Source organism: Sceloporus occidentalis, unplaced genomic scaffold (assembly GCF_023333645.1).
Source record: "Sceloporus occidentalis isolate IW3139 unplaced genomic scaffold, rSceOcc1.0.p SCAF_4, whole genome shotgun sequence".
Lineage (NCBI taxonomy): Eukaryota > Metazoa > Chordata > Lepidosauria > Squamata > Phrynosomatidae > Sceloporus > Sceloporus occidentalis.
In genome coordinates this window covers 84,737,441-84,749,131 of record NW_028316984.1, presented here as the reverse complement: position 1 = coordinate 84,749,131, position 11,691 = coordinate 84,737,441, and the positions used below count along the sequence as shown (strand labels likewise).

Genomic DNA, 11,691 nt, shown 5'->3' with positions numbered 1-11,691 from the left:
GTGATGACTTCATATTTCACGGACGACTCTGCACTGGGACGGGCCACACATTCATCCACATAGATCTTCAGAGGGACATGGTTACCCTTTCTTACAGATGCTTGGATGTTTATTAGGTCCCCAAGATAGTAAACAGGGTCAGACATAGGTAGTGACCAGGAACCTAAGGGACACAATATTAAGACATCAGCATCTACATACATGGCAGTCACAAGGTTCCCTCATAAGTGCACCTGCTTCCCTAGAACACAGCAGTTTTCTTGTCAGTTTTCTTTTTTGTTGGGTGGGAGGAAGAAAATCTTAGTAATCTTGATTGTGAATAAGCCCACTTCCCCTTGCTGCTATTATCAATGCCCGTTCACTTGGGCATCCCCTTTTGGCTCAATCCACCTGTCTAGAGAAAGAAAGGACTAGTTTGCTGATTCTCACACAGCTTACTTTCTTAGAAGAAACCCATGAATAAGAAGAGGGGCAGTACAGTTAGGATGCTTCAGGCTGGTCAGTGTATGCTCTGCTAGGATGCTAGCCTCTGTAGCTGCTGTGTTTTTATCTATGACCATAATTAAAATGATTAGTTTAAGAACTAAGGCTACATCTGCAGTGTAGAATTAATGCAATTTGACACCACTTTACTTGCCATGGTTCAATGATATTGAATTCTGGGATTTGTAGTTTTGTGAGATATTTAGCCTTCTGTCAGAGCACTTTGGTGCCACAACAACATAAAAATCCCTAGATTCCAAAAGATGGAGCCATGACAGTTAAAGTGGTGTCAAACTGCATTATTTTTGCAGTGCAAATGCAGCCTAGATCAGCCAGAACTAGATCAGGAATTTGAGAGGTGCTGGAGAGGCTCTGACTCACAGAGTGTGCTTATACACTCTGAGATTTACATTATGAACTTCTTTTTAAGGCACTAGCTATTTATTACCGTCACAACCATTTTGATTGCCTGCTCACCTTTCAGGCAATGACTGAAAAATAGACCATAGTTTAAAAGTTGAAGATGTTTGAAACAGTATGTCTTCTCATGTTCTCCACATATTCATGTCACCACAGTTAGTCACCCTTGGTCTAACAAGTTTTTTAGAAAAAAATAATTGACAAAACTGATTTTCTAGTAATGTCGGTACAATAAATAAATATTACAAGATAGTCAACTTTCAAAACTCCAACTTGGGTACTGTGTGTCTGCACAAACAAAGTTTAATCAGGATGGGTATCTCCAAGGCTTACTTTATGTAAATTGATATGGGATACAGGTTTCTGCTCATTAGTACAATGGATTCTTGGTTTCTGTTTGGTTCCAGGACCTCTCTCCCATGGATACAAAAATTCATGGCTGCTCAAGTCCCATTATATACTATGGCATAGTAAAATGATGTCTCTTATATAAAATGGAAAATCAAAGTTTGCTTTTAAATTGTTTAAAAATATTGTCAAGCTGTGGATGGTTCAATCCATGGATACAGAGGGCCAATTGTACAACTCACTGTCATAGACTTCAAGGGCAAAATCCAAGCGCTGTCTGTCCATCACCGTGGAAGTGAATGGGATCCAAGTGGGCTTGAGTCCAAGTGAGGAGACATTCCATGACCTAGAATAAAGACCAAAACTCATCTTTGATTTCTTCTCATGGGATGAAATTGCATTTTATGCCACTAGTCAGTTCTAGTGTGACAAAAACCAACTGTGCCAAACTGTGAAGGGGTACCACACTATAGACAAAGTATGCCATATTTCCCAGTAGAAAAGTAAAATAATAATAATACTAGTAGTAGTAGTAGAACTGTCAAAAGCAGCAGGTGGTAAAGGTGAAAAGTCCCTTGCCTCCAAAAGCTGCTATAGGATATCAAGATACAATGACCTACAGCATGCACAGTGTATTAGTATTTGCATATTAAGTTACCAGCTTCTACCAAAAGTCTGGCTTTTAATTCATGACCAACAAACATTCCTTATCAGCAATTGATATTACTGATCTATTACTATTTACAGCACAGAGCTGGAAAAACCTATAGAATAAAAATATACATTAATGAGAATATAGTATATCAAACAAGGCCCTAATCTACTCTGGGCATCTGTGTCAGGTATAGAGCACATCCATATCTACAGTTTCCTGGTTTAGCTAGGATAGGAGCAGCCAGAGCCATGTATTTCTATATGTGTGCTATGAGATTAGATCACAAGCAGTAATTTATTTCCTTATGGAAAGTGAATCATTATCTCTGTTAGCACATGCTAGATACCCTCACTGTATTTGCGGGTCTCCATACTTTCATATTTCATATGAATACTTTCATATTTCAGAAGCCTGAATGTGCTTAAGAAATCCTGATGACCTTTTGGAACATTGGTAAAGTTCACAGGAGAAAAGATCCGAGGGCTTGTGCTCGATCCAGGTAATAATACAATCAAGGCTAGATGGGTGTGCTAATCACTCCTTCCTTCCCTCAAGTCCACTGCACATCTTCTTGTATCAAAAAACAAAGGAGGTCTCATTGCACCAAAGTAGTTAAGCCAGCTCTTTCTGCCATGTTTCCAGCCAACCTTCCTGTCCACTCACTCTGGGGATGTCCTAATCCAACCACAGTTTTTGTTGCCCTAAAGTTAAAGCCACTAATCTGTCCAGAATCCCATTGTCAATTCCTGGGAAAGAACATCAAGTCACCTCGCAAGATTGAAAAGAGGCTAGTTTTCATATATAAATATTGGTCTCAAAAATCTAGCCTATATGCACACAGTACATGTACATTTGTCCCAGACTGCATTCCATGTATTTTCTGTGTCATCCTCAGACCTCAGTCTGAGCCACTACCACTTTCTGAGGTCTACTCTTCAGACAGGTATATATCACCCTATTTAAAACCCTCAAATTCCACTATCCAGTTTCCATATTTCCATGTTAGTCAGCTCTGAATGCCGTGTCTGTCTGAATGGTTATCGTGTGTGTGCGATTGCACTCTGCATTTTTCTAAATAAAACTCTCTTAATTCATCTAAACCTGGAGTCCTCCTCAGTTATTACTGGTACACACATGTGCCAATAGTCCTAAAGGTTACCCAGGCCCTATACAGACAGGCCAAAATAAAGCTGCTTCGTGCTACTTTGGAGGTATGCTGTTTAAATGATGCATGCATCCTAAGAGTCCGGAAGCTGCACCAAAGCTATGCTCCAGTCCTTACGACTGGATCGTGGCTTTGGCATGGCTTCCGGACTCTTAGGACACATGCGTAATTTAAATAGCATACCTCCAAAGTGGACCGAAGCAGCTTTATTTTGGCCTGTCTGTATGGAGCCCCAGTCTCTTGCAAAGCTAATTTCTCCAATATTTAATGTAATGCTGACATCCTTGGTGGGGACCTCCCAGTCCTCCAACCTTTCCTTGGGAAACATCTTGCTGGAAAGATACAGTCGGCCCTTCTTATACACGGATTTTTTATACACGGATTTAAGCATACATGGTTTGAAAATTTCCAAAAACATATAAATTTACCTTGATGTTCCATTTTTATTAGGGACACCATTTTGCTATGTCATTATACTTAATGGGACTTGAGCATACACGGATTTTGTTATACACGGGGGATCTTGGAACCAAACTCCAGCGTATAACAAGGATCCACTGTACTTCTCCTTTCAGAGCTGGGACTTACCTAGGGTAGAAACAGTCTATGGAATGAGAGAAACTACTGGACCGGATCACTCCATCTGCAGCTGAAGGTACATAGTGGAGAATATTTCTATAGTGGATGCTGCCTGGCAGAATCTAAGAAACAGATAACAGTTCAGTGGCGTTTTGATTACTCTTGCTAGTTTTGATGACTCTTTAACAAGCTTTTGAAAAATGTCTCAATTTAAGATTTATACATATGTGCTTCTTGTCTTTCATTCTGATTGCTCAAACCAAACTTCAGGAAATAGATTAGTGAAAATGCCCCCCTTAACTGTGATTTTTCTCTTAATAATTCACCTTTTTAATATTCTGATTAGTAGTCCACTGGCATGGTTGTATTTTGAAATTAAGTTTTACAACATAGTCAAGTGGAGTATATGCAGAAGTCAAAAAGGATTTTAGACTTCCTCTCAGTTGCCAAACCTATACCCACCTAGTGTTTTTTTTAAAGTCCAGGTCAAGTTTATTCTGCATTAACCAACCAGGCTTTTACATACCTAGTTTTTAGAACAAAATTGGACAACTTGTAGCCCTCCGGACTGCAATTGCTGACAATTCTGAGGGATAGTAGAAATTAAAATCCAATGATACCAGAAATCACAAGTTGCCTAACTCTATTTTAGGAGATCCATGCTTGCATTTTACTCTACATTCCTCAAATAGGACTATGAGACAATCTTTGCAAGGTCAATTGGATAAAAGCACATTCCTAGAAGAGAACCTTTGTGCCTTTGGCAATATGTTCTATTTCCTAAGCTCACAGACCATGAGGTAAAACTCTAGGCACAGTATGCAGCAGATGTGATCATCACAGGACCCAGATCTAGCAATCTCTGAGCTGACTACTGTTCCGGCATTTCTACTGAACTACAATTTAGCTGAATAACACTTCTTGCATTACATTAATTCACTCACCAATCCCCATAAGTAAGATTACTCCAAGTAAGAATTAACTGCTACCACCCTGGCCTCTGAGGAAGAGCAGGGGCAGGGCAGCTCCATCATGCCAAGCCCCAGAGGCAGATGAAAGGCCCTCCCTTCATTCCAACTGCCACTGTCCTGGCCTTGGAGGGAGAGAAGAACTAGCAGTATCGGCTGGACTTAATCCCTTTCCCCACTGCCATTCCCTTCTCCTTTTCTGTCATGCTTTTTTAGATAGTAAACCTTTGACCAGGGAACTGCCAAATTAGAAATCTGTAAATCACTCTGAGAGCCTTTGTGGCTGAAGATCAGGTTATAAATACCCTAAATAAATAAAATAAAGAATGCTATTTTCAGCTAAGAGGTGTGCACATTTACAGGCAAATTTGAGTTGGATTTGTCAAAGAGTGTCTTTCAACATTTCCCTGTTTTTGCTTCTGAAAAGGCCAGAGTGAAAGCTGTTTTTGCTCTAGTTTCCAGTTTCTTTTGAACCTAGAAGTCATTCAGACTTTTTTTTTTAGCGTGACAATGCAAATAATCTCACTCATGCATTTTGGGTTTGTTATTCACACTATGAAACCGCATCTATGCACATATTTGAGAGTTTGGGTGCTCACATATGCCAACACTCAAATAAATATGGAGCTGACAATGCGAACGTATTCAAAACATGTTCAAGGCATTCAAAGTTTTATCCCAGTTTATCTCAGGTCTATTCACACTCCCAATGATGCAAATCTTTTTAAAAAACCTGGGGGGGAAACCCTCTATCATCCCAGCATAAGTGGGGGTTTTTTGGCAGCACTCCCCCCAACTTAATTGGATGCATTCAAAATACATCTGAACAACAAAGATTCAACCTAGATTCAACCCAGATTATTTGAATAACCCCCTAGACACAAACTCTCTTTTTCAGATGATGCTCAAGTGGTTCACAAACAATCTTTGTAAATGGCATTGATTTTCTTACTTTTCTGGTAGCCCCGCATGCAAACAGGGGGTATTCTAGCAGCAGTACATTTGCATGCACAGTAGTCACAGCACAGCCAGATCCCAGGGTCAGTTCATTGGCACTAACCACCACACCAGAGCCAAAGAGATTCACTGGCACAGCAATCGTTACTTGCGAACTGCCACATGACACAGACACTGCAGGAAACACAATAGGTCAGCCAAGGACAGAATGTGAGCAGTTAACACCAACATACCATTCTGCAATGTAGCGACAAATGTAGAGATAGTGCAGCGTCTTATGGGTACAGCCAGCATATTTGGAAAGATATAGGATTTGAAAATATCCCTGCCTCATCAGATCAATGGTTACCAGATGGTCCAGGATCCTGGTTCCCACACTAGCCCAGAAAATGCTGATCACAAGTGCACAACAACATGAACATACCTCTCTCTGGCTCTCACCCTCTATTATGCCATAATAATTCAGAAACATATTTCTAACATGTGTTAAATTAGGGTGGGGGAAAGTTTACTCTTCAGATGTTTTGACACAAAACTCCTATAGGTTCCACTTAGCATGGTCAGTGATGAGGGGTTGTGAGAGTTGTAGTCCAAAACATCCAAAATATCTGGTGGGTAAAAGTTTCCACACCCTTGTTTTAATTCATAGCCATGGTCAGAAAGCCACACTCAGAAGGTTGTCTAAATATATGGAAGACTAAGGTGGTGGAGACTTTCTTTCTTTCTTTCTTTCTTTCTTTCTTTCTTTATTTATTTATTTATTTATTTATAGTATTTATACCATGCTCTTCAGCCAAAAGGATATCAGACCGGCTTACATTTTTTAAAATCAGACAGACAGACAGACACACACACACACACCATGCCCAAATATCCCCAGCATCCAGCAGTGACAGAAACTTCTGCACACTGAGTATCAAGGTCAGCGTGGTTTCCCAGAGTCGACCCTTGTATTTCAGAGTCCTAGTGCAACACACAGACCAATACATGTTTTTTTAGCCTTTTAAACTATTATTTTTTACATTGTTTAAGATTGTTCGAGTTGATTTTATTGTGCACCACCTTCATATATTTAGGTGTAGGGCAGAATATTAATACTTTAATGACAACAGCATCAAGTAATAAATCATTGATACCAGTGTGAAATTACTGTTTTATAGTGTTTTTCCCTCTTGATCAATCAACAATTTGTGCCTGTTTTGGAAAATACTAGATTTAGCCATGTAAGACATTATGATACAACTGAAGACCAGTTATCTTCTACTTGAAGATAGGATACATAGCTGTAACTTATGTGCCCTCTAACCATTAGAAGTACTGCTCAATTTACTACATTTCTTCATTTCTGCCTCACAAAGCATCCATGGATTCTAATTTATGCTGGAGCCACAGTCAACTGCTGGCATTTGTGATTTCAAAAATTCAAAAGAACCAGAATTGTTACAGTGGACCCTTGTTATCCACTGGGGTTTGGGTCCAAGATCCCCGTGGATAACAAAATCTTATGCTCAAATCCCTTTAAATATAATGACATAGCAAAATGGTGTCCCTTATAAAAAATGGAAAATCAAGGTTGGATATTTGAAATTTATACTTTTTTTTTTTTGGAACATTTTCAAACTGTGGATGCTTGAATCCATGTATAAAAAATCTGTGTATAAGAAGGGCTCACTGTACTTGTTTGTCCTAGTACTCCTTGGAGTAGCTAGCTATCTGTTTTGCATTTAGCATAGCCTTTCCAATTTGATACCCCCCTGGACTGCAGCCCACATTGTCTAATGGTATTTTAATGCAACACACCTTGTGTACTGGGCCATATTGCCTGGGGAGCATGGAAGTTGCAGACCAACACATCTGGGGGTGTCAGGCTGGGGGAAGGAGGATCAGCATCCATACTGCAAATATAATACAGTTTGACACCACATTAATTGTCCTGGCTCCATGCTATGGAATTCTGGGATTTATAGTTTTGTGAGACATTTAGCCTCCTCTGTCAGACAGCTCTGGTGCCTAAACAAACTAATTCCCAGGATTCCATAGCATGAAGCCAGGATAGTTCAAGTGGCATCAAGATGGATTATTGCTGCTGTGCAGATGCAGCCTATGTCTATGTAACATCTTTGCCGTTCTTGCCTAAGAAGTTTATCACACTAACGAGATCCTGCAGGAAATGGGAGTTAGACGAGATTTAAAGCAAAGAAAACCTAGAAATTCCCAAAGTTTATCACACGACGTTGCAGTTAACGTGAAATAACGCGAAGTTAATCCGAAATCAAAGCAGAGAAAACTGGCAGCTTTTTACTTTCGGAACAACCTGAAAGTAAAAAAGCTGCCAGTTTTCTCTGCTTTGAGTTTGGATTAACTTTGCGTTATTTCATTTGAGCAGTCTCCTAGTGTGATAAACTTCCCGAATTTGCAAGTTTTGTTTAAACTCGAATGTACTTTAAATCTCGTTTAACTCCCATTTTCTCATAGGATTTTGCTAGTGTGACAAACTCCTATGACATCTGCACTTTTTATACTCAGGCCCAGCTCCACCCCTCATTTCAGAGCTGGAGGAAATTATTTTTAGACTACAACTCCCAGAATCCCCATGCTGGCTAGGAGCTTTTGCAATCCAAAAAAGGAACCTTTTCAAGCTCTGTCTCTTCTTGATGTTTTATCATTTTGGCATTTTACTCCCAGAAAGGGAAACACTCAGGTATTGCACAACAGGTGCTCCCTGCTTTCACATTTTAATTATTCCTAATAATCAATTAAGTTTTATCTTATCCTATTAGTTAGGAACTATAATATTATTAGTTATTCCTAATAATAAATTAGGAATTATCCTATCCTATCAACTAGGAACTATCATATTATTAGTTATTCCTAATAATTCATGAAGAATTATCCTGCACAATAAAATCAACTTGAACAATTTTAAATAATAATAATAATAGCAGCGTAATTGCATAATTCCATTGCATAATGGGGAATTATCCCACTGCAAGTTCCTCCAGCCTTCCTGAGGGGCAAATCTAGCCCCCTACATGAGGGAGCAGCAGGCAAATTTAAAAGAAGGAACCAGTCAACCAATTCTGGGTGTGGGTTAAGAAACCAACAGTTTTATAATAAAGTTTAACACTAATCACTGCCTAGAATAGTTTTGCAGTAACCTTGTGCCCTGACTGGTTTCTTAACATTTCTCCAGGAAACAACAAACAAGGAAATCAAAAGTCAGGAAACATTCTAGGTTAATGCACCAAAAAAATCCCCACAAAAACTTAATAGCTGCCAGTTCACCTTTCCAGAGCAGAGTTAACCCCGCTGCTCCTCCCTTGGCTTTATTTACCTGAGGTATTCTGAGCAGAAACGCCTGCAACTATGAGGAATAAAGCCCAAAGCCCTAGGTCCCTCTTCATCCCTCCCAGCTCCTACTCCAGGATTCAGTCAGGTGGGAACCAAACCCTCCAGGTTCCCAGGGGCTTCATTTATAGCCCACCCAGGCAAAGGTCAGGTGGCTCTGCTTCCTCCAATGCAACAACAACCTCCTTTGTGGCTCCACTACCACAGCTATTTGCTAAACTGCAGCACTGCAAATCCTGCAGGGGTTGCTTTATAAACGGTGCCTATGAGAACTGACCAAAATACATTGAATTAGCAAATCCTGTACATAAAACTTGTGACTCCTCCATCCTCAGCCTCCAGGGTGGAATGAATGCACTTTGTTATTGCAATGTAATGACCATAACCTTATGTGGCCATGTTTCTTCTAGTAAGAATGGATTTATTTATTCCTCTGCTGATAACACATCCAAAAATTATTCCTAGATTAATTAGGTGTCTTCCACGAGAAGATGCAACCTAGATTTATTCCTGTAGTAATAATGGATTTATTCCTCTAGTAACAGCACAACCTAAAGCACTGGACTACAGGAGACCAGGGTTTGATTCCAGCTCAGCCGTGAAACTTTTTTATAGGTTTATCACACTATACTCTTAACGAGCTATGATTCCAGTGTGACTCCTCTAGCTGCCTCCTGCTGCATTCTGGGATTGGCAGTTTTAAGGAGGGGTATTTAGAATTCTCAGACAGAGAACTTCTGTGTCTGAGAATTCTAAATACCCCTCCTTAAAACTGCCAATCCCAGAATGCAGCAGGAGGCAGCTAGAGGAATCACACTGGAATCATAGCTCGTTAAAGTTTTAGGGGAAAACAATGGCCTGTTACAGATAGGGATGCCATATCCTGCCTGTAGGCGGGACAATCCCTGTTTGGGTGGTGCCATCCCGGTCCCGCTCCGGTTTGGCGCCAAAACCGGGATGGCACCACCCGCGGCCACCTCCGCCCCCACGCGCGCCGCGGGGTCCTCCAAGGCCTCGCTGAGGCCTGGGAGGCGGCTCTGCGGCCGGAGCTCCGGCCGCGGAGACACTCCCTCCCAGGCCCCAGCGAGGCCTTGGAGGCGGCTCCGCAATCGTGGAGTCCTCCAAGGCCTCCGCGAGGCCGGGGAGGAGGAGGAGGCCACTTGCCACCGCAGCGATGGCCGTGATGATGGGCGGCCCCCGTGCCCCTTCCCAGCCTGAGAGGAGGCTGAGGCTTCCTCCCAAGCCGGGGAGGAGGACAAGGTTTTAAAATGTAGGACCTTTTTTTTTTAATTTCCTGGCCAGGAAATTTTTTTAAAAAGGTCCTACATTTTTAAACCTTGTCCTACATTTGTCCCGGTTTGGAGGTCCTCAGGTATGACAACCCTAGTACAGACTGCCAAAATAAAGCTGCTTTGGGTCTCTTTGGAGGTATGCTATTTAAATGATGCATGGGTCCTAAGAGTCCGGAGGTCGCGCCAAAGCCACACTCCATTCCTAAGCACTGGAGTGCAGCTTTGATGCAGCTTCCGGATTCTTAGGATGCATGCATCATTTAAACAGCATACCTCCAAAGAGATCTGAAGCGGCTTTATTTTGGCAGTCTGTAACAGGCCATTAATGACAAGCTTCCTCTGAACAAATTTTACCAAGAAAACCTCATGATAGGTTTGCTTTAGGGTCAGCCTAAGTCGAAAACAACTTGAAAGCGTGCACACACACATATATATACACACACTCAGAAATAAAACCCAGAGATTTGCTTAAGTAGGCTAGGTAACTGTGGGATTGTTAGCATATATGTAAATCTACTTTGAGACTGAATGAAAGATAGAAGTTGGTAGCATGAGCTTTTGTAGACTTCAGTCTATTTCCTCAGATGCATTTGGAGTAGCTGAGGCTCAATACAATTTATTCCCAGAACTGCCAGGCTTAATCTGGAACACCTGTTGAGAACTCAAAACTATTAGTAAAACCAAGGAGTTGCTTCTTATATTATGTCAAAATAATTCATCCCCTTTGCTTTTTAGGGCTCATTCTGTAGAATTTGTGCAGATCACAAGGTTTTTCTCTGATTTTATTTGCTTTGTTTTGCTACCATTACCTTATGTTCAAGAACTTTATCTCACTTTAGCAAAATGTGAAAAAGAAATTTCTCCACTGCCTCCTTGTCTTTAATATTGTATAAAAGAGTCCTTCACTCTTGTGTCACATCAACTTTTGAGTGCTTTTCCCAAGGAGTAAAACTGGCACTAAACTAGTGATTTGGCATGGGGGGGGGGGGGGGTGCCAAATCACAATGTTACTTTTTGCCTCGGTTTCCTTTAAAAAAAATACTTAATGCATTTATTTTCCAGTCTGGTGGTTAAATAGTGTTTACGTCTCTTATGGACGCTTTCTCAATGCTCATGTAGGCATATGGTCTTGGCTCTTAAGAGCTTTTCTGAATTACATCCCTACTGTATAATGTAATTACTTCATTACTCTACTGTATTTACTTTTTTATAACGTATCCACACAAGCCCAGGATAATGTCATTTGTAAATTTTAAGAAAGTATGAAGAGCTGTAAATGCCAAGCGTACTTTTTTCTGCAAAACTGGATGCTCTGATGCTAAACATTAATTTGTAAGCCCTGCTTTTTCCAACAGACCGGGCTGTGACTATTTGTATGTAGTACAGTCGCCCCTCTTTATCCACAGATTTTTTATCCACAGATTCAAACATTCATAGCTTGAAAATATTCCAAAAAAGTATAAATTCCAAATAGAA

General features: G+C 40.6%; 1 protein-coding gene across 2 annotated transcripts in view; it reads right to left on the bottom strand.

The window, feature by feature from the left end:
* The window catches only part of LOC149314215 (zona pellucida sperm-binding protein 3-like), a 15,664-nt gene extending 6,141 nt beyond the window's left edge, over positions 1–9,523 (bottom strand). The window contains exons 1-5 of one of the 2 annotated variants that reach the window (XM_089523409.1): positions 9,201–9,523; positions 5,571–5,749; positions 3,660–3,772; positions 1,494–1,597; positions 1–163 (exon numbers count right to left, since the gene is read on the bottom strand). The exon at positions 1–163 is cut by the window's left edge and continues 9 nt beyond it. In XM_089523409.1, the coding sequence (XP_089379535.1) occupies positions 1–163; positions 1,494–1,597; positions 3,660–3,772; positions 5,571–5,749; positions 9,201–9,252 (611 nt within the window). In that variant the 5' untranslated portion in view covers positions 9,253–9,523. Of the gene's footprint in view, positions 164–1,493; positions 1,598–3,659; positions 3,773–5,570; positions 5,750–8,909; positions 9,149–9,200 lie in introns of those variants that run through there. The other variant, XM_089523408.1, reaches the window with a different exon arrangement.
* Between the last annotated feature and the right edge of the window lie 2,168 nt (positions 9,524–11,691).